The sequence below is a fragment of the Brassica rapa genome, chromosome A04, assembly GCF_000309985.2.
Source record: "Brassica rapa cultivar Chiifu-401-42 chromosome A04, CAAS_Brap_v3.01, whole genome shotgun sequence".
NCBI classification, from domain to species: Eukaryota; Viridiplantae; Streptophyta; class Magnoliopsida; order Brassicales; family Brassicaceae; genus Brassica; species Brassica rapa.
In genome coordinates this window covers 6,306,342-6,326,964 of record NC_024798.2, presented here as the reverse complement: position 1 = coordinate 6,326,964, position 20,623 = coordinate 6,306,342, and the positions used below count along the sequence as shown (strand labels likewise).

Sequence of the window (20,623 nt, the reverse complement as noted above, 5' to 3'; positions counted from 1 at the left end):
ATAAAATTTAAATTTGTAAGAATACCTTTGAGTCTATGAAAAGCAATTCAATTCCCATGTATAAGTTTGACTTTTAGAAGTTGCAGGTTTTCCAACAATGAATCCACCTAACAAAAAGTTCATTGTTATAAAAAATCTCCTTCAAGGTCATTAAAGGTTTTTGGGACGGCAAGAGTTGATGGTGGAACCATTTTTTTGCTCGAGTGCTTTGAAGTTTTCCTTGATAGTGTGAGGTTGATGTTGATGGAATAATGGGTTTTATAAGCACTTTCTTGGTGTAAAACTATACATTTTTATTTCTTTTTGTTTAATGTGGTATTTCTATTTTTATATAATTTACTACCATTTTAAGATAGATGTACATTTTAAGATAGATGTTTAAATCTTAATGTACTTTTTCCATTTTTTAAAATGTTTATATATTTCCATTTCTTATATTTTTTACTTACGTAATATCTATATTTTATATTTTAAAATAGATATTTTAATCTTAATGTACTTTTTCCATTTTTTAAAATTATGTATTTACTTATATTATATATTTTACATTTTAAGATAGATGTTTAATGCTTAATGAACTTTTTCCATTTTTTAAAAAAAATTGTGTATTTACTTATTAGTATATATATATAATTCATATATTATATATAATATATTTACATTATTTACTTATTATTTATTTTCATGTATATGTATTTCCATTTCTTGTACTTTTTATTTACTTAATATCTCTATTTTACATTTTAAATCTTAATGTACGTTTTCCATTTTTTTTTAAATTGTATATTTCCATTTTTTTAACATTCTATTTACGTAATATCTATATTTTAAATTTTAAGATATATTTTTAAATCTTAATGTAATTTTCTATTTTTAAATTGGGTATCCCCTATATATTAGAAGAGAAGCATTACAACATATTTTTGTAGCCACATGTCATCACCACAATCATTCTTAGGATCCTTAGGAAAATATGTTGGTTCATATAAATATATAATAAGTTTTTTATTAAACTAACCATAGATTAATCATAAATATTCTTCATTGTTTTCTTAAATAAAAATCACGGAATTACCTAATGAAGGTTTAAGTATATATGACAATTAATGATTTTGAGTAATAAAGATTTGATAAAAATTAGTCTATTATCTATCATTTTTCAAAATTTTAACTTATTAAAATAAATTAACCAAACCACATTAACTATATAATAAAAATTTAGATTTTTTTGTATATATCATATTTTGAATTTTTAAAAACAAATATAAATGACTAAAGTTGTTAAAAATCTCACATTGGAATTTTTGTGATCCACCATGGTTTAAAATTTATGTTATAACAAGATAAAAATGATTACGAAATTACATAAGTATGAAATCTCATTTAATAAATATTATATATATGTATATTAATATTATTTTTTAAATAAATTATATACCATATAAAATACATAAGTATTTTAGTTTAGAATTTTCTTTGAATTTTTTTGATAAATATTTTGAACAATTATTGACAACTTAATGTTTAGAATTTAAACTTTGCATTGAAGGTTTTTAAAATTATTAATTACTAAAACTATTAAACATCCCAAAATTTTTTTATTGTTATCATTGATTTAAAAAAAATTGTTATAAAGAAATACAAATGATCAAAAATAATATGAGTATAAAATATTTTTTAACAGATGTCAATAGGGGAAATTACATGTTTACCACTTTCATGGTACCACTTTTCATTTTTACCACCACTATGGAGACATTTTCAAAAATACATTTTTCATTAAGTGGCAAAACACTCTTATGCCGTTGTTTTATATATATAGTAAATCATTATTTAAATAAAAAAAATAAAAAAATAAAAAAAAAATAAAAAAAAAAGTAAAAAAATAAATATAAAAATAAAAAAATAAAAAAATAAAAAATAAATAAAATAAAATAAATAAAAAAAAATTATAATTTTTCAAATTCAAACTTTTATATAAATTTTTCTTTTTTGAAATTTTTTTTTTCAAATTTCTTTTTGAAAAACGAAAATTATGTTTGAAACTATTTTTAAAATTTTTTATATATTTTTAAGTATTTATTTATATATTTATTAGAATCCTAAATTTCACATTCCAAAACCCCTACCCCACCCTTCAACTCTAAACCCTAAGTCTAGATTAGTTAACCCTAAGGGTATAATTATCTTTTACCCTTCATTAAAAATGAAGATAAAAGTGTAGTGTAAACATGAAAAGTGGTACTATGAATGTGCTATTTGTGATAATTTTCCATGATAATATCATTTAAACTTAATTTTATACCATAGAAAACAGTGTTTGTGTGGATTAATAAAATTTATTTAAGTATTTGTACCAATTTAATTATATACGTAATAGTTACTATATTTTTAATTAATCAAAATATATTTATTATTTCATAATATGTAAAAATATATAATACTTAAAAATAATTTATATATAATATTAATTGTGCGCATGGCGCGGGTCTTAACCTAGTTTGCTTATATTATATATTTACTTAGTATTTATTTTTCTTTATATTGTGTATTTCTATTTCTTATACTTTCTATTTACTAATAATTTTATATTTTAAGATAGATTTACATTTTAAGATAGATGTTTAAATACTAATGTACTTTTTCCATTTTTTTTAAATTGTGTATTTCCTTTTCTTATACTTTCTATTTGCGTAATATCTATATTTTACATTTTAATATAGATGTTTATATCTTAATATACTTTTTCCGTTGTTTTTAAGTTGTGTATTTCTTTTTCTTATACTTTCTATTTACTCAATATCTATATTTTACATTTTAAGATAGATGTTTAATATTTAATGTACTCTTTCCATTTTTTAAAAATTGTGCATTTACTTATTATTGTATATATAATTCGTATATTTATATATTTATAATATTTATTTATTATTTATTTTTCTATATATTGAGTATTTCTCTTTTTTATACTTTATATTTAGTTAATATCTATATTTTATATTTTAAGATAGATGTTTAAATCTTAATGTATTTTTCTAATTTTAATGTAAAACAGCAATGTTTAATAGAAGAACTTGGACAAATAGTCAAATAGTTATATTTATGTTTTTTTCTTTTTTTTTTATAAAATTGTAATGTTACATTATGGAGATAAGCCGTTTTTTTAGTGAAAAATGGTAATATTACATATGTTTAATGTAGTTTTTCCATTTTTTTTATGTTGTATGTTTATATATTATTGTTATTTTTAAATGTAAAATGGTAATCTTACATATGTTTAATATAGTATTTCTATTTTTTTATGTTGTATGTTTACATATTATTTATTATTTTCGAAATTATATATAATGTTTTTTTTTTACAAAATATTAATTTTACATTATGGAGATAAACCGTCTTTTTTTAGTAAAAAATGGTAAACTTACATATGTTTAATGTAGTTTTTCCATTTTTTTTGTTCTATGTTTACATATTATTTTTTAAAAATAAAAATGTAAAATGGTAATCTTACATATGTTTAATGTAGTATTTCCATTTTTTATGTTGTATGTTTACATATATTTATTACTTTCGAAATTATATATATTGTTTTTTTTTATAAAACGGTAATGTTACATTATGAAGAGCCGTCTTCTTTTAAGTGAAAAATGATAATCTTACATATGTTTAATGTAGTTTTTCCATTTTTTATGATGTATGTTTACATATTATTTATAATTTTCGAAAAGTAGTAATATTAAAATATAAAACTATATTTTATGTCACGTGTCATCTTTCGGGAGAAGTTTTTTTTGTTGATGTAGATGCTTCATGGAGCCTCAAAAGGTCTCTTTTATTAGTATAATTAAGTTGGAAAGAACTACTTGGAAGCATACCAAAAAAAAGAAGAACTAACTTGGAAAGAACAATTTTTTTTATTAATTCGTGTAGTTAGAAAAATATTGGAAAGAAGCAAATGCAAAATAACTCAAAAATTTTAACGTGTCGAATATTTTTGGAAAGAAGCAAAAATCTATCTAAATATTTTTTCCTAAATCCCCTATATATTAATCGTGGAGCATTACAACATGTTTTCGTAACCACGTGTCATCACGAGAATGATTTTTAAAATTGTTAGAAAAATAAGTTGGTCAATATAAACATATACTCTCCTATGCTTTTTATTAAACTAACTATCAAATTAATTAGTAGTGTACAAAAGAATATTTTTTTTCCTTAAATAAAAGCTATGGAATTACCTAATATGGTTAACATATATATGAAAATTAATAATTATGAATAATACATATTTGATAACAATTTTTCTAACCTCTCTCTCTCTCTTTTTTTTAATTTTATAATATTAATGTTATCTTTGAATTTTTAAAAACGACTATAAATTATGTTTTGAATTTTTTAAAATGACTATAAATTATTAAAAAGCGAAAGTCCCACATTGAAAATTTTGTGATATAGTCTAACTTTTTTTGTTCAAGCAAGATACAAATGATCATATATCGTAAGGGTGGGCGTTCGGGTACACGTTCGGTTTCGTATCGGGTATTTCAATATAAAGGTATATAACCCATTCGAGTATTTCTACACTTCGAGTCGGGTTCGGGTATTTTATGTTCGGGTTCAGATATTTAAATTTTGAAGAAAAATAAATTAATTATTCATTGTTTAAGTTGTTTCTTGTATTTAAAAAATATTTTAACTTAATTGGTTTCTAATTTCTAAAAGATTAAACTATTCATAGGTCTGGAGATAAAAATTTAAAAATATAAAGACACTAGTTTAGTTGTTGTTTTGAAATTTTCGATGTTGCCTATTTGGTTTTGGTGATTTGTGTCAGCCGCGAAACTTAATTTCTTTTTGTGCATATGAAGTCTTAAAAATAATAATGAGATGTAATATGTTAACTTTTCAACAACGATGATATATTTAAGAGACCAACATTTGTATTCGTCATTTATAATCGATAGATATTGTAGTGTTGCAAAATGTTAAAACCATTTAATAAACAAACATTATTATAAAAACTCACCCCGCGCATGCGCGCGGGTTATCATCTAGTATGTAGTATAATACAAAATCACTATTGCGACTCTCTATAGTTATAAATGAGTAAAGTGTGACTTTTACATCGCAAATAAGAGATTGATTGCATACTTAGAGATCGCATCCACATAGCGTATCAACCACACAATATACTATAAATTTATAGATTAAGCTAGGTAAAATATATGAAAGCAGTACATAAAGCAGTAAATTGGGTTATAAATAAGATGGGAAAAAACCAGAAAAATGGAATTCAAACATATTATCATAACTCAAATCTAAAGATACTAGGCATTTATTTAGATCAGTCCTAGAACTCGAACTCAATAGTAAGTAATCCAGCTCTCGCATGTAATTACTATCAGATGTTTAAACTATCAAAGGCCAACTCTCGTTGTGGAATTAATTATTCAAGGCACGCATTAATGTTCAAATTCGATATGTTCACTATGTTTCATAGGCCAACTCTTGTTGTGTCTTTCAACTTAGCTTAGCACGATTAGATTAAGATATCTAACCCATTATCGCGGTTGTTGATTATCATATGATCAGGTTTCTAGTTAATTACTTTAGAAACAATAAGTTACAACAATCCTGTGAAGGATGCAAGATGATTAGCATAGCAGTTCTATATTTACAAATTCATCAAAACCTTAGGAAACCCTAAATCTAACAAGTAAACTACTCATACACATTCAAGTAAGACATAAAGATAAACTGAATGAATTGCGTAAAATAAATAGAGAAAGTTGATTTCTCTATAAGACACATTTTTCTCTTTTTTGACATTATAAGGCACATTGTGCTTGTGGCACACTTTCACAGTTTCCCAGACAGCTTTTGTACAGAAATACCCTTTGTCCAACCACATGTAACAAGATAGTGTAATTGATTTTATTTTGTTTAGTTAGACAATGGAAAGTCAGTTTGTAATCTAGTGAAGAAAAAAAGTACGTATAGGATAAAGTGACAAATTGCAACCGTTAGATGACGGACACACAAAATAATCTGAGGGTCAAGACTTGTTGTAGTATTTTTTTTACCTCCATCATATTTAACTCATTATTATTTCATTTCCCAATATGTAAATAAATATATAATAACTGTATAAATGTCTAATTTTTTTTTCCTTTTTAATTTGATATCTATATATATATAGTTTTAATATTTTATTATATTTTTCGAATTTTAGTTTACTAGTTAGTGGTTTCATGTGTACATAAAAAATGTGGATGCGAATTTTGTTGACTTATGGAATGTTTGATAAGAAAGTTGTGTATAAATTCATATTAGAGATTATCTTTATTTGTTTTAGTCACTTTTTTCTTTAGGTAGAAAATAGTTTTGACTAACTCGTTTTTTGTTGTTATTATTATCAATTATGCATCTATTTCTTTATGTGATTACTTTCAAATATTAAAATATATAAATAAATAATTTTAATATAATAAACTATAATTTTTTTTTATCTTATACATTTTGAGATCTATTTTAGTAGATTTTAACAATTTAAATATGAGAAAACACATGAACACAAAAAAAAAATTGTATATTAAATGTTTGTGGACGAATTAAATGTGGACATATATGTTGTGGACTGAGTAAAAATGTGGTCATGGACACAATATCAACAAAAAAAACATATATAACACAAAAACAAAGAATTGTAGATTAAACATTTGTGGACAAATGAAATGTGGACATATATATATGTTGTAGATATACTTTCCTAAATCTCATCAAGACCTCAACTTTACTAGGATCCTCCCAAGTACTATGCATCCTTTGGTTAAACCCAACATGAATCACCCTAAACTCTGACTTAGCAAAAATCAAACTCCATATATATGTAGAGTAAGCGTGGACACATGTGGACATATAAGCGAGTAGTACATGCTTATTACCCTCCATCAACACTTTTTTTTGGATCAAACCCAGATTTTATAAATAAAAGCTAACACTCCATATATTGAGGACTTGTTCACCTGAGCAGTCATATCAAAGTGAAGACTTTCTCTTATTGCCTCGTTGACATGACTCGGGGAAATCGTCGAGTGTTGATATCAACTCGGTAACGGAGACGTCGACGGCTCTGCTTCGCTGTAGTGGATTCAGCGCCGGTGGTCGACAAGTCTTGATTTGGGTCCGGTGTTTGCCGTCAAACTCGTTGACTAAGATCGAAGAAACTTGAACACTTCTTCAAGATTTTTGCATTCTTCTTCAGATCCGGCCATAGAAACTCGTTAGTAACACGGCGAGTCTTTAGCAAACTCCATCTTATTCTTCATGAGAAAATAAGCGAGATTTGAGAGTATTAGTAGAAGAAGGCAAGAGTAAACTGAGAAAGTGAAATCAATCAAGCTTTTGCGCCTCCGAGTTCTTCATGTTTTTCAGTTTCTGGGAGAGGATGAAAGAGAATCGCCTCAATTAGAGTTCAAGAAACAAGGAAAGTGATTTTGAATTTTAACTTTGAAATAGGAGAGATAATGAGTAAACAATTTTTATTTGTTTGTTTAATTGGACCGTTTGGTTTAGACTTTAGTTAGAAAAGAAAAGAAAAATGAGGCAAGTTGTAGTTTGGGGGTACAAGGGACAATAGACACAAAGAAAGTATGCTTCCAGCATGAAGTGTCTGAATGTGTTAAAAGAAAGTGGAAAAGTGTCCTAAGGTGTAAATTTTCAAAGAAATACTGGAATTCCAATCAAATCTCTGAAGGAGTCTTATGATCTTATCTCCATAAACCTCTCTAAGAATAAATAAAATCTTAGCCTAAACAGTGGGTGTAAATATAGAATAAATAAGTTAAAACACGTCCAGAGGTCTTTTTATAATTAGTAAAAACTTTTGGGTGAAAAGTGCAATTGGTGGAAACTTGAGCCGGCCTCGCGAAACACATCGGTGTCGATCAACACTCCTTCCAAATATCGACTTTGGCATCTGTATTTTTGCACAGCTACTGGTTTTGCTTCTCTTCAGTCTCCAAATTGCTCTATGATCTCCACAATACTCAAAAACGTACCTATACCTGAAAAGACCTCAAAACATACACTCGTTTCTTCAGCTCTATGTTGTTGTCTCTCTCCAGAAGCTTCCATGGAACCTTGTGATGTCTTTGATACATCTAAGAGATTTTGATCTCTTTGAAACCCACTTGGTTACAGATAACATGTATGTATCTGTCTGATTCAAGAAGTGTTCTTGATGATAAAGACATAACTTATGCATTTGGATCTGAAGAGGAGAAGCAAATTCCATCAAAACACATGTCTTTATTTTACTTTTTAAGAAGTTGAGATTTGTAATAAGGTTTAAGAGAGAAAATAGAAACCCGTTAACCCGTTTTTTGCTCAGATCTCAACGCCGGCCGTGTACTCAGTTCTTGATTCAGATCTATACAAAAAGTAGAAAACAAAGTGAATATTAAAGAAAGACAGATTGAGTAACGAAGAGATAGAGAGAAGATGGTAACTGAATAATTTTTGAAAATTTAATATTTGAAGAGGAAAATGACTGAATATAGTTGGTCCGAGGAACAATGAAAAGCTCCGCTAATTATTACAACTAGGGGTTGGCCCGCCCTACGGGCGGGTGAGTATACATTAAAACTATTTTATATTAAAATATGTATTAATTTTATAAAACATTTGACAATTTACTTTAAACTATTTTTTTTCTAAAATCATATATATTGTAAATTTTATTAAATTTTGCTGGTTTGAGTTGAAAAGACCATTCACATTTTTTTTTGTTAGATACAAAATTATTAAATAAAAACTAAGAAAAATGCATTGATTAATATTTTTCTATTTTATTTCCATTGCAATTTGATAAATTTAAGAAAATCTAAAGCAAGAATAACAAATATTTTTTTTTTCTAGTACCAGATTTTAATATTATTACAATAATTTATTTTTTCGCGATAATAATACATTCACTTCCAAGCTAAATCAATCGAAAATCAAATGTAATGTGATAAAATTATAAATATTTATATTTTTAAAGTAATATATAAAAAGTTTCGATAATTTCATAAATGATAATTAGAATATTTTATGTAACAAAAATTATGTTTTCAAATATATGTTTTCAGTTTATATTAGATATTCAAGTTATAATGAAGTTTTCCTTAATTTTTAGTGTTTTACTAATTATGTTTTGTAAATTGTTTTAGCGTTTTCTGAATTTTTTTTAAATTTTTTTTATTGAAATGTCACTCATGCTATTTAAAAATATTTTTATAAATAGTGTTATAAATTAATAAGATATTACATTTCTAATAGAATTTTACTTGAATTTCACACCCTATCATAACAAATAATTTACTTTGAATAAGCTAGAGTAAACCAAACATAATTTAATCAAATAACTTAATTGTAGTGTAATCATTAATAATATGGAAATTACGAGAAACCAAACAGCGCACAAATGTTTTCTGAAATTTGTTTGTCTTTTCAAAGACTAAAACCTAAAGAAGTAACTAAATCATTTAATCTTTTCAGTGGTGATGTATTGAATGTTTCTATGTAATTAAATATCTCATTCTCAGTTTCCACATAGTAACATAACATCATAAAGCATGTATACTTACATAATTAAATGGAACAAAACAATATGTTAGGTTTATATTCCAGACCAAAACAATTAAAGAATATATCACCAAAACTGCAAACAGTTATGTATATACTTTGAATCTACACAAATCATGATTTATTTTTTACTCTTGTACATTTACTTTGATTTTTTGTTATACTTTTTTTTCTTAAATTTGATTTAGATATTGCGAAAGACGAAATAATTGACTCAATGTAATAGAGTTAGTATCTTAATTAGATACACAATATAAAAGTTAGTGTTGTTACTGATATACTTTTTTATGTTTGCTTTTTTTTTTGAACATCATGTTTTCTTATTTTACGATCAAGTTATTATCCATGTATAAAACATATATTTTTATCATAATTTGGATTGAAGAATTTTAGAGTTACATAGCAAAGTTGTGTATGTCAAAAGCATCATGTCATCCTTTGCGTATCTCATCGAGACAACCACGAACCAAACCAACTTGACCATCACAACCTGCCACCTATCCTCATCATCATCATTGCCACTAACCACCTGCCACCTATTATCACCATCACCTGAGGTCAGAATGTCTCACAGACCTGTTGTCTCCATGCGAGATACATTTGAAGCACCTCTGCTGATGCAGACATTACAACTTTGAGCTGAATTCTATTTTTTTTTTGGGGGAAAATATGCTTTCGTTTTTGTTACATACACTGCAGCAAAGAACGAAGCTACCAACGAAAAAATCTTACTGCACTTTAAACAAATGGAGATATTAAAAACCACTTCAATCAGAGAAACAAAAACTACAAATTATTGTGCAGGAAGTTTTCTACATATCAATTAAGTGTAGACAAATCAAAACCTGGCTCGTCTCTGCTAGAATCTTGATGTTTCTTGATACAATTTGGATTGAAGAATTTGTAGAGCCAAGTTGTATCGAGACAACCAGGAACCCAACCAACTGAATCATCACCACCTGCCATCTATCATCATCATCATTGCCACTAACTTGAAAAATCTAATTCCCATACGCTAAAAGTTAAATATGCATATATATTACTCATCATAAACTGCATCCTTTCTCTGCACTCTCTTGCACATTCATCTCGTTTCGCTGCAAAACGCCAAACTGTACCGTACAATGGGTTTCACTTCTTAAGATCAAATACCTGTAATTGTATAACCACCTTGATCTCACAAAGCAAGTACAATTATCACAGAAACAAACAAAAAACAATCCAAGTAATAAAGTTTTTGTTTTTTCATGATAAGAAAAGTGTAAACGTTTTTTAATGTACTAAGAAACTTTCTTACACATGAATCAGAATCTATAAAGCCAAAAGATTGTGTAACTTTCACCGATAACAATCAGAGAAAGACAGAAGATTTAATCATGACAGAACACTAAGAATATCGTAGCTCTACAACCCACATCGAATCAACTTATACCATATACTTTACAACAAAGTGATTCCATCCACAATCTAAACTCAAATAAAGTGAAAAGTAGATTAAAATCCTCTTCATATAATTAAAGAAAGAACGACCCAGAACCGTGAATTAAGTTTTTTTTTAACCAACATCAACGTAAATGCAAAGTTGAAGTAAGGTGAGCTCAAAAGTTACGATCTTTAATATCTGATACAAAAATCAAAACAAAAGACACAGACCTGTTCTGCTCTCATCAACCATCGAAGCCTCTCTTTAAGAACATGTACAAACTAATCACTAATGACTGAGAAAAAGAAAATGCTGATTTTTACAGGAAGAAAATTACATATTTATAACTCCAGATTCACCGTCTGGAAGAAGGGAGATGATATATTGAATGAGAAATCGTGGAAAGAGTGGGGGAGATGATGTTAAATAGAATGTTAATGACAAAAATGAATGATGTCGAGTTTCGTAACTGTGCCAGTTTTCATAGCAGGTGAGAAGAATTTCAAGGGTTTGACGCAGACAGCGAAATATTTTTCATGAAACTCACGTTAGTGTGCTGATGTGTAACTTTGATTGGTTCTGAATATTTTTGATGATGTGTCATGTCTAGAAATCCTTCAAATTAGCTTCTTTTATATAGTAGGATTAGTAGCTGGGTCTTTAGTACAGAAGTATGTCAGTTTATGCGCATAACTACTAGTAGAGGCAATGAAGGCTTTTAAGATCATCTCCCATGTATTTTGTTATTTTTACCTCTAAAATAGAAAATTTCTATAATAGAGATAAAATTTATTTTAATGTGTTCTCCTATAATAGCAAAATTCAAAATATAGAGTAAAAAATAGAGATTGCTATTTCTTCCTCCATAAATAGAGGAAAAAATAGCAATCTCTATTTTAGAGGAAGATATAACAATTGAATTGGAACCATTTTGCCTCTAAATACTATTATAGAGACAAAAATAACAATGGATTGGAGATGTTCTAAAAGTTTCATACAGTAAATTAAAAGTAGTTGTCTATTTAATTAATTATCTTATGAATCGTAGCTATTCAGAAATTTTCTTTCGAAATAAGAAATATAAGAAAATAAATATCCGTTATATGGAATAATTATTTAATTTTTGTTCATTTTCCATTTATTGATGATTTTTATACTATTTAATTAAGATTAGAAAAATATTTTTCAATTAAGCCCACGATTGAGTTATGGTGCTATTTATGGAATCCTTTTCAGTTTTAAAAGTGAATAGTCAGATCAAAATCGCTAATCCCTAAAGATACATTCGTTGCAGGTCGAAAGCTCTTGTTTGTTGGCTTCAATGTCGTCCCATAAAAAGAAAAGGAATAAGAAGTTGCTTAATTCATCGCCGTTGTTCCCGCTATCGACCGCAAACTTGTCACTTCCCCATGATTTGCTATTGAACTGCATCGGACGCCTCTCGAGATTGTACTACCCGACTCTCTCCCTCGTTTGCAAAAGCTACCGATCTCTCATTGCTTCGCCGGATCTTTACACGACCCGTTCCCTTTTAAACCGCACAGAGAGCTGTCTCTATGTTTGCTTACAGCGCTCTCCTGACTCTAACCCTAGATGGTTTACTCTCAGCCGGAGACCGAACCGAACCCTAGCTAGGAATAAGAAGCTTAGTGACTATCTTTTGGTTCCAGTCACATCTCCCCATGTTACTTCTCTTCGGTCGAGTTCAGTCGCTGTTGGTTCTGATATCTACGAAATAGGCGGACTCATCAATGGCGTGCCTTCCTCTAGTGTCTCGGTTCTGGACTGCCGGTCTAACTCGTGGCGCCAGGCTCCAAACATGCAGGTGGGTAGGTCGTTTCCATCAGCTAATGTCATTGATGGAAAGATACTTGTTAAAGGAGGTCTGGAGCTTAAAGACGTGAATTCATCCAAGTGGGTAGAGGTTTTCGATCCAAATACTCAAAACTGGACGACTGTGTCATTTACGTGTGGATCTAAAGAATGGCAATCAGAGGATGATAATGGAACGACACGGCGTTCATCTTCTTTTTGCCTGATTGATGACGTGTCTTACTGTTTTGACAACAGAAAGTTAAAATGGTTTGACGAGAAGGTTGGAGATTGGAGATTCGTAACGGGTTTGGAAAGTGTGCCTAAGTGTCTTTTGGGTTTTAACACTTCTTGTCAAGTTCACTTGGCGGATTATGGTGGAAAGATGGTGGTTTTATGGGACAGGCATGATCGTTCTAGCAATTGTCAGGGAAGGACTATTTGGTGTGCGGTGATTGCCCTGGAAAGGTGTAGTAGTGAAGAGATTTCCGGGACCGTCGAGTGGTCTGAAGCGGTGCTTAAAGTCCCCAACTCTTTTGCATTCGTGCATGTTCTTGCTGCTATAGTTTGATGGAAACACAATTGAGACATGTGTTTAATCAATCAGTACAATTCTGGTTTCAGTCTTATGGTGACTCTTCTCTGTGTCTTTAGCTGCTTTTTTTTACCCTTGTAAACCTTTACTAGGCTTCCAATATTTTTTAGATTCTTAATGGTTAACTTATGGTATTGCCGTTACTGCTACAAGCCTACAATGCATTTGAAACATTATCAGCGCCGCCCTTGCCTGTCACAAGCCCTACTCAAAACTAAAAGTGTGCTTTGGTCAGCTATGTGAGTTTAAGAATGTTACCGTTCTATGTTGTCTAACGTTTACTGTTCTGGATACCTGTAGCATTTAAAAAAAAAATACTTCAAGTAAAGTATTATGAGTGATTTTCTCTTTAAGACACGTTTTGGAGTTTTTTAACAGCCGAAGACACTTCTTGCAGGCACATTCACGGTAGTCAGAAGTTAGTTTGCTTTATGTGTTGAGGAATTATTACGGTAGGTTTATAGGAAAAAAAGGCTTTTTTGAGTTGTTAGATGTGGTTAGTAAAAGTAGATCGTTGGGCTAGGATTATTTGAATCTTTTAATATTACTATTATCAATTCTCCCCCTATTTATTTATGTGATTATTTTCAAATATTAAAGTATCTAAATAAATAATTTTGATATAATAAGCTATAACTTTTTATCTTCTACATTTTAAGTTTCATATATATATATATTTTATATATTTTAACAATTATATAAGAATGTAAAGATATTGAAACGAGTATTTTTCATTTCAAGACCCTTTATGAGTTTTTATCACAGTTTGAGACACTTGTCACTACTAAGGTATTTTATTGTTGTTGTTTTACAACATTATCCCTCTAATTGAAACAAACTGTGTTTTTTTATTTTGTTCAGTTAATTCTTTTATTTTTTAAAGTATTTAAATTTTAAAACCAAAGCAATGCCAAACACTTTGTAATTTAATTTGACCCATAAATTTTGTTTTTGACCAAAAGTTTCTAAGTTTTTCGACCAAAATCCGGCTGGGCTAGCCGGTTTAAGCAATGGTAAAATCAGGAAGTGCTTAATACCCTGTTCAAACACCGGGTGTGTCGTGACCAGAAAATCAGGGGATAGGGTAAATGTTTGGCAGAGAAGAGCCATGGAGTTTTGATTGTAACTGGTTAAAACTCAGAAATTATGAAAAATTTTGTTTTTTCTTATGTGTTGGCTTTAATCGAAATGTATGCAATATGTGTAAGGTTTGGAGGTAGAACACCAAAAAAAAAAAAAATTGCATGAAAAAAATCTATGGAGGCTCTGAGATAGTTGCAGAAATCATGGGAAGCCCTAATATGAAGATGATGACATAATTACAAAATTGCCACTCTCCAAAGAAATTAAGCTATAATGAGCAAAACCGCAGATCGAACCTAGGGCGAGAGAGTCAGAAGAAAAGCCTTTTTACCACTAGTCTACGCAAACATTTCATTTTTATTTTTTAAAATTATATATGGTTTCTTATATAATGTCAGAATGTGTACAAGGAGTATAAAGTTTACTGGTTATAAGTAAATAAACTTGATACTATAACGATTTTGTGTTGCTTACATTGATATTGTTATATGTTTGTACATGTGTACAAGCTTTAATGTGTACAATGTTTTGTCGATGTACACATGTACAAAGTATATAATTTTGGGTGTGCACATATTTTTTTTGTTGCAAAGACTTCCTATTTTATGAATAGACCAATCTAAAAGAAATAATCAACCAAAATGAACATCGAGTTGAGGATGTGGGACTCATTTATGATTAATGAAAAACTAGTGATTAGTTTGTTCCATGTAAGAACATAAAACCTGGGACTTCTTCAAAGAGGCGAGATCAGAATCTTTTTACTAGTTGAAAAATCACAATTTTGATTCAAACAAGGGAGACTCATAATGACATGAAGAAAGACACCAAGTTTTCAAAAAAAAAATTTGAAATGTACATACAACCATATCAGTGTACACGAAGTTTTTGTTGGTGTCCACATGTACGCTGTAAACTATGTACAATAACCCAAATTCACTACTCACTTGAAACAAACGAGACTCATAATGACATGAAAAAAACAACACCAAGTTTTCAAAAAAAATTGATATGTACATACGACCATGTAATCATCAGTGTACACGATGTTATTGTTGGTGACCACATGTACGCTATAAACGATGTACAATAACCCAAATTCACTACTCACTTGATTCAAACAAGGGAGAGTCATAATGACATGAAAAAAGGACACCAAGTTTTCAAAAAAAAATTGATATGTATATATGACCATACCATCATCAGTGTGCACGAAGTTTTTGTTGGTGTCCACATATACAAAGTAAACGATGTACAATAACCAAATTCACTACTCGCTAGTCTCTCTGCAACAATAATCACGCTCCCTACTAACTACTCTCTCGAAAAATAACAGAAGCTTTGTGGACATCTTTTATGTTTGCCAAAAGGAACTTCAACCCAAAAGACTAACCTCACATGTCTCACTTGGAAATTCGTAGAGGCATAAATTCTCATTTTCTGCATAAACAAGAAACACACTCTCTGTTACAGAAGTTTTGCGGAAGAAATTATAATAAATATCTTTATCTAGACCAAACTTGTAAACATCATAATCTAACCATTTCTTCGTTGTGATGGATATGATTTGAGTTCTGACTCTGGACAAACCAGAGGACGCACGTTAGAATTGTGGCAGAGATGCTACAGAATGTTGGTGGAGACAGCGGTGCGGTGACAGAGACGGCGGAGAATGGTTGTGGAGACAGCGGAAAACAGCAGAGGAAACGCCAGAGATGAAAGCACATGTCTTTTTGTCTAATGATACAAGATCTGATGCCTAAATACCCACACACAGAGGCTCTAAAGGCGTGTGAACGGCTGAAGACGTTTGGAAAGGAAGAATCGATATCACCATCTCCGGCCACAGAGAAACCGCCAAAATTGTCGGAGCCACCGTCACATAACACCTCTACATCAACAATATCGTTTACTCTCCGTCAACGCAATCGATGAATCTAACGCACAACTTCTTCTGCTCTGCCATCTTCTATAGATGGACTGAGTTTCCAAAACCATGGCAAAAAGGAAAAAAAAAAGCTATAAGGAAAGAGATAGAGAAAGAGAATAGTGTCTTGAAAAGTTAAAAACTCTAAAGGTAAAATAAACGGGAAATCGGCAGATTCATACATTAATAGAAGGTCCCGGTCCTGATCAGTACATGCACTCGTACCTTGTGCTAAAACATACACCAACATTTAATATATTCAAATTTCATACATGAACAACAAAATTTAGGTCTATTCATACTTTGACCGTCTGCGCTGTGTAGTTGCAGAAAACCCTAATGACTTTCAGAAGAAGAAGATGATATAGTTACGAAAATACCATTCTTTAAAGAAATGTTAAAAAATAGAGCCAGACAAGATTCGAACCCGGATCAACTTGATTGAAACCCGTGACACAACCACTAGGCCACGCTGATAGTGATTGTTGTTATTTACATTAACTATATATTATATATACTCTCATTATTTTAAACATAGGCACCACATATTATTGTTTAATTGACATGTAAGCAATCCGTTAACTCCACGTAAGCAGCGTTTGACTAACGGAATCACGGTCAAAGTATGAATAGACCTAAATTTTGTTGTTCATGTATGAAATCTAAATATATTAAATGTTGGTGTATATTTTAGCACAGGGTACGAGTTCATGTACTGATCGGGACTGGAGCCCTTTGTTGATGTATGAATCGGCCGATTAGTTAGATTTTAATTTAATAGGTTGGGCTTTCATAATAACAAAAAGGTAACATCGGGTTTTCATGGGTTGGAAAAAGAGAAAAATGGGTTGGAAGAAGAGAAAAGTGTGTGTGGAGTTGAAAATGTCCCATGGTGTAATTAAAATGTGTAAAAGTGATCTATTATGTAATATTTTCTATTAAAAATTTGGATGTGAAATTTTTTGACATGTACAGAAAATATGTAACAAAAAAGAGTGGACATGAATGGATGAAAAAGGTGAAAAACTAAAAAACTAACACAAAATTGTATGTGTTCGTAGCTGAGGAAGCTTAGCAACAAATGTCTTGTGGATGAATCTTGTTTAAGAGATTGGAGATTAAATTCTGCCGAACAAAGCTTTTAATTGTTTTTCTTTCCCTAATCATTATGACTAAATGTGTGGACATGGATACAAAAAATTTGAGCGAACAAAACATTGACATGTGCGGATAATACATAAACAAGAATATGTGAACATGCATGGATCGATGAAAAAACCATGAACAAAAAGAGATGGAGAACTTTTACAAGTTACAATGGACAAAAAAGTAGATAGATAAACATGGACAAACATTATGTGAATAGACGAGTTGTGGATACGCAAGCAGTGGACATAAGTTTGTGAATTTGTCGTTTGTGGATAGACAAATAATGAAAGAATGAGTTATAAACCTTCTAAGATTTTGACAATGCTTCAGCTTCATCAGTAGCACAAGCTTTTAAGTTGATTCTCTTTTGATTTCAGTGTATAAATCTTTTGTTTCATTTGCTCTTGACTGTTTTGTCTGAGTCCCTGCACTCTCATCTTGCTCTCTATCTTCAACCGAGACCACAACTTCTAGAGCTTTAGTTCATGTTTACTTTTAAGAAGCTGCAGAGTTGTTGTATCCTTCTTAGATGAACTCGTTTAGAGATTTCGAGCTTTTATACGAACTCATGACCTGAATGTTTCTATTGGATGAATCCAAAGAAGTCCAATGACAAATCCCCGCGGGATAGTGTATTAAAGATTCTTGACAAGTGATTAGAACGTGTTGGATCCTAATTGTTTATAAGCCTTTGAAAACTCCAGCAATTTCTGTAATATACATAATTAGAACAAAGCAACACAATATCTGTTTAAAATATCAACTCTCGGGGTTTACTTTCAAAAGGTCTAGAGTTTGTGAACTTGTGTCTCTTCTCCTCTGTTTTCATTGAGTGAAAACATATCCTAAATCCAATCAACTAAACAAAGATAACATGTTCAGTATACAGAGGAGGGCTGATTATATTAATAGTCTCTTATATAACATTTCAAAATCGTGAGGAAGGGTTTATAATAGTCAACAAACAAAAGATTTACATCATCCGTAAAATCTCTAATAGACACATCACAAAACATAATCACAAACTCACTGTGTAAGAGAAGAAGAAGAAGAAGAATCTGGAGGTTTTTGAAAGCCTGAAACACAAAACATAATCACAAAGCAGAATCACAAAGCAGAATCACAAACCCATTGTGTTTTGGGTTTTATTCTGAAGAAGAAGAATCTATGGATTTTGTATCAGAGTTACGGATAATTCAGAGACAAGGAACTGGCCACCAGGAAAAGGAAAGTTCAACAAGTCTCGCTCCAAGTCAACACAAAGAAATAAGATATGATGGATATCCTTGAAGGAATGTCATTTCAAGAAACAATGTTATAAATGGCTAGAAAGGAACAAGGGAAAGGTTCAAATTCAGCACAAATCGGAGTCATCAATGGTAAGAGATGATGCACATGATCTAGTTAGGTTAATAGCTTCAGTGGACAACATGTCAGTGGAGCAGAATGACAAAGAGGAATGAGTGGTAGACACGGGTTGCTCATTCCACATGACTTCTCGAAGAGATGTGTTTATTCAGTTTCAGAAACGGCGTTCAGGTAAGGTCAAAATGGAAAATAACAATCATACTGAGATCAAAGGGATTGTTTCAGTTAGTTCAGAAATCCAGATGGTACGACTTTTGTTTTACACGAGGTAAGGTATATGCCTGAGATAGCTAGGAAATTGATATCATTGGGAACTCTGGAGAGAAAAGGTTGCGAGTTTAAATGTTCAGGTGGCCATATCAAAATGGTAAAAGGCTGCACAATCATATTAAAGTGATACGTGAAGCTTGATATACTATGGAATTTACCAGTTTTAGCTATTGTATTAGTCCTTTTTAGAGTCATTATGTTATGTGTGGAGTCTATTCTGAGCTTTGTCAGGTCCAAACATGTTATAGAGAATGTGAAGATTATGGAGTTTATGGATAAGGAAACTCATATCTGTTCAACAAATCAAAGCCAGAGCCGAGATTTAGAAGAAATGTCGATCAACGCTGCAACCTTAGTGTTGCTCGACACCAATGCAAGTAGATGGGCCCGACTTGTTTCAAGACCGGCTCAAGCTGAGAAGATCCACATATTACTAGAATGCTACTTTATACCTAGTATTTGTAGTGTTTGCCATTGTTTTAGGCAAAACACACCATCACAAACAACCACACACCATCACAAACCCCCTTACACAATATTTACTTAGGGCTTTAATTAGTACCTTTTGGAGAAAAGATCAAGAACTCCTTCAGAAATTTTGTATCAAAACTCTATTTTTTTTACCTTATTCTATTTATGTATTCTATTCAGACTATTGTTATGTTTTGCTTGATCATGTCGGAGTAATTACTTTGTTAGATTAGGGTTTAGATGAATTATCGATAACATAGAACTGTAAGGGTGAATTATTAGGATTCTTCAACAGAATTGATCTTATTGATTATGTTCTATAGTAATTAACTAGAACCCTAAATTTAGAATATTGATAACTGTGAATGTAGGACGTTAATGCTTGTCTAAGGAAGTATCAATCGACATTCACTCTTTATTCACATGCGAGAGGTGGAACCAATGTTTTTAAATCCGACACGGACACTGAACCAGACGACTTACCGGGTTGCTGGATCACTGGATCGGGTGAACTGCGGGTTAATAAATTAATTAATTTTATTATATAATAATATTTCAGCTATGTAAATAAAAATATAGAAACTAAAGTTTAATATTTTTGAAATGTTTTTTAAAACATAGAATAATAGTTTGGATATGTTTATATTTTATGTTTAAGAACATTTAGAAAATACTTAACTTTAGTTTTTATTTTTTTTTATTTTCATTTGACATACAAAATATCAAAAAATAGTTTAGACTATTTAAAATTGTCTCGAACAAGGTAAGAGTTATGACATCTAAAAAAATCAAGACACAAAATTTATAAATATTTAAATGTCTAATGTGAATAATAAATTAAACTTCAAATACAAAATAAACCAAAAGTAAAAGATCATTGTAATAAATTGTCAATAAC

The 20,623-nt window shown here is 30.0% G+C and overlaps 1 protein-coding gene across 1 annotated transcript; it reads left to right on the top strand.

Annotated features, from left to right (window-relative positions):
* The first annotated feature begins 3,637 nt into the window (after window positions 1-3,637).
* LOC103863689 (F-box/kelch-repeat protein At5g49000-like) lies at window positions 3,638-19,909 on the top strand. The gene has a single exon (XM_033290464.1). The coding sequence runs from the start codon at window positions 12,372-12,374 to the stop codon at window positions 13,431-13,433; it is 1,062 nt and encodes a 353-aa protein (XP_033146355.1). The 5' UTR covers window positions 3,638-12,371; the 3' UTR covers window positions 13,434-19,909.
* The last annotated feature ends 714 nt before the right edge of the window (window positions 19,910-20,623 follow it).

Coding starts and splice junctions, on each gene's coding strand:
- LOC103863689 (XM_033290464.1), top strand. CDS start 12,372: ATGTCGTCCCATAAAAAGAAAAGGAATAAGAAGTTGCTTAATTCATCG.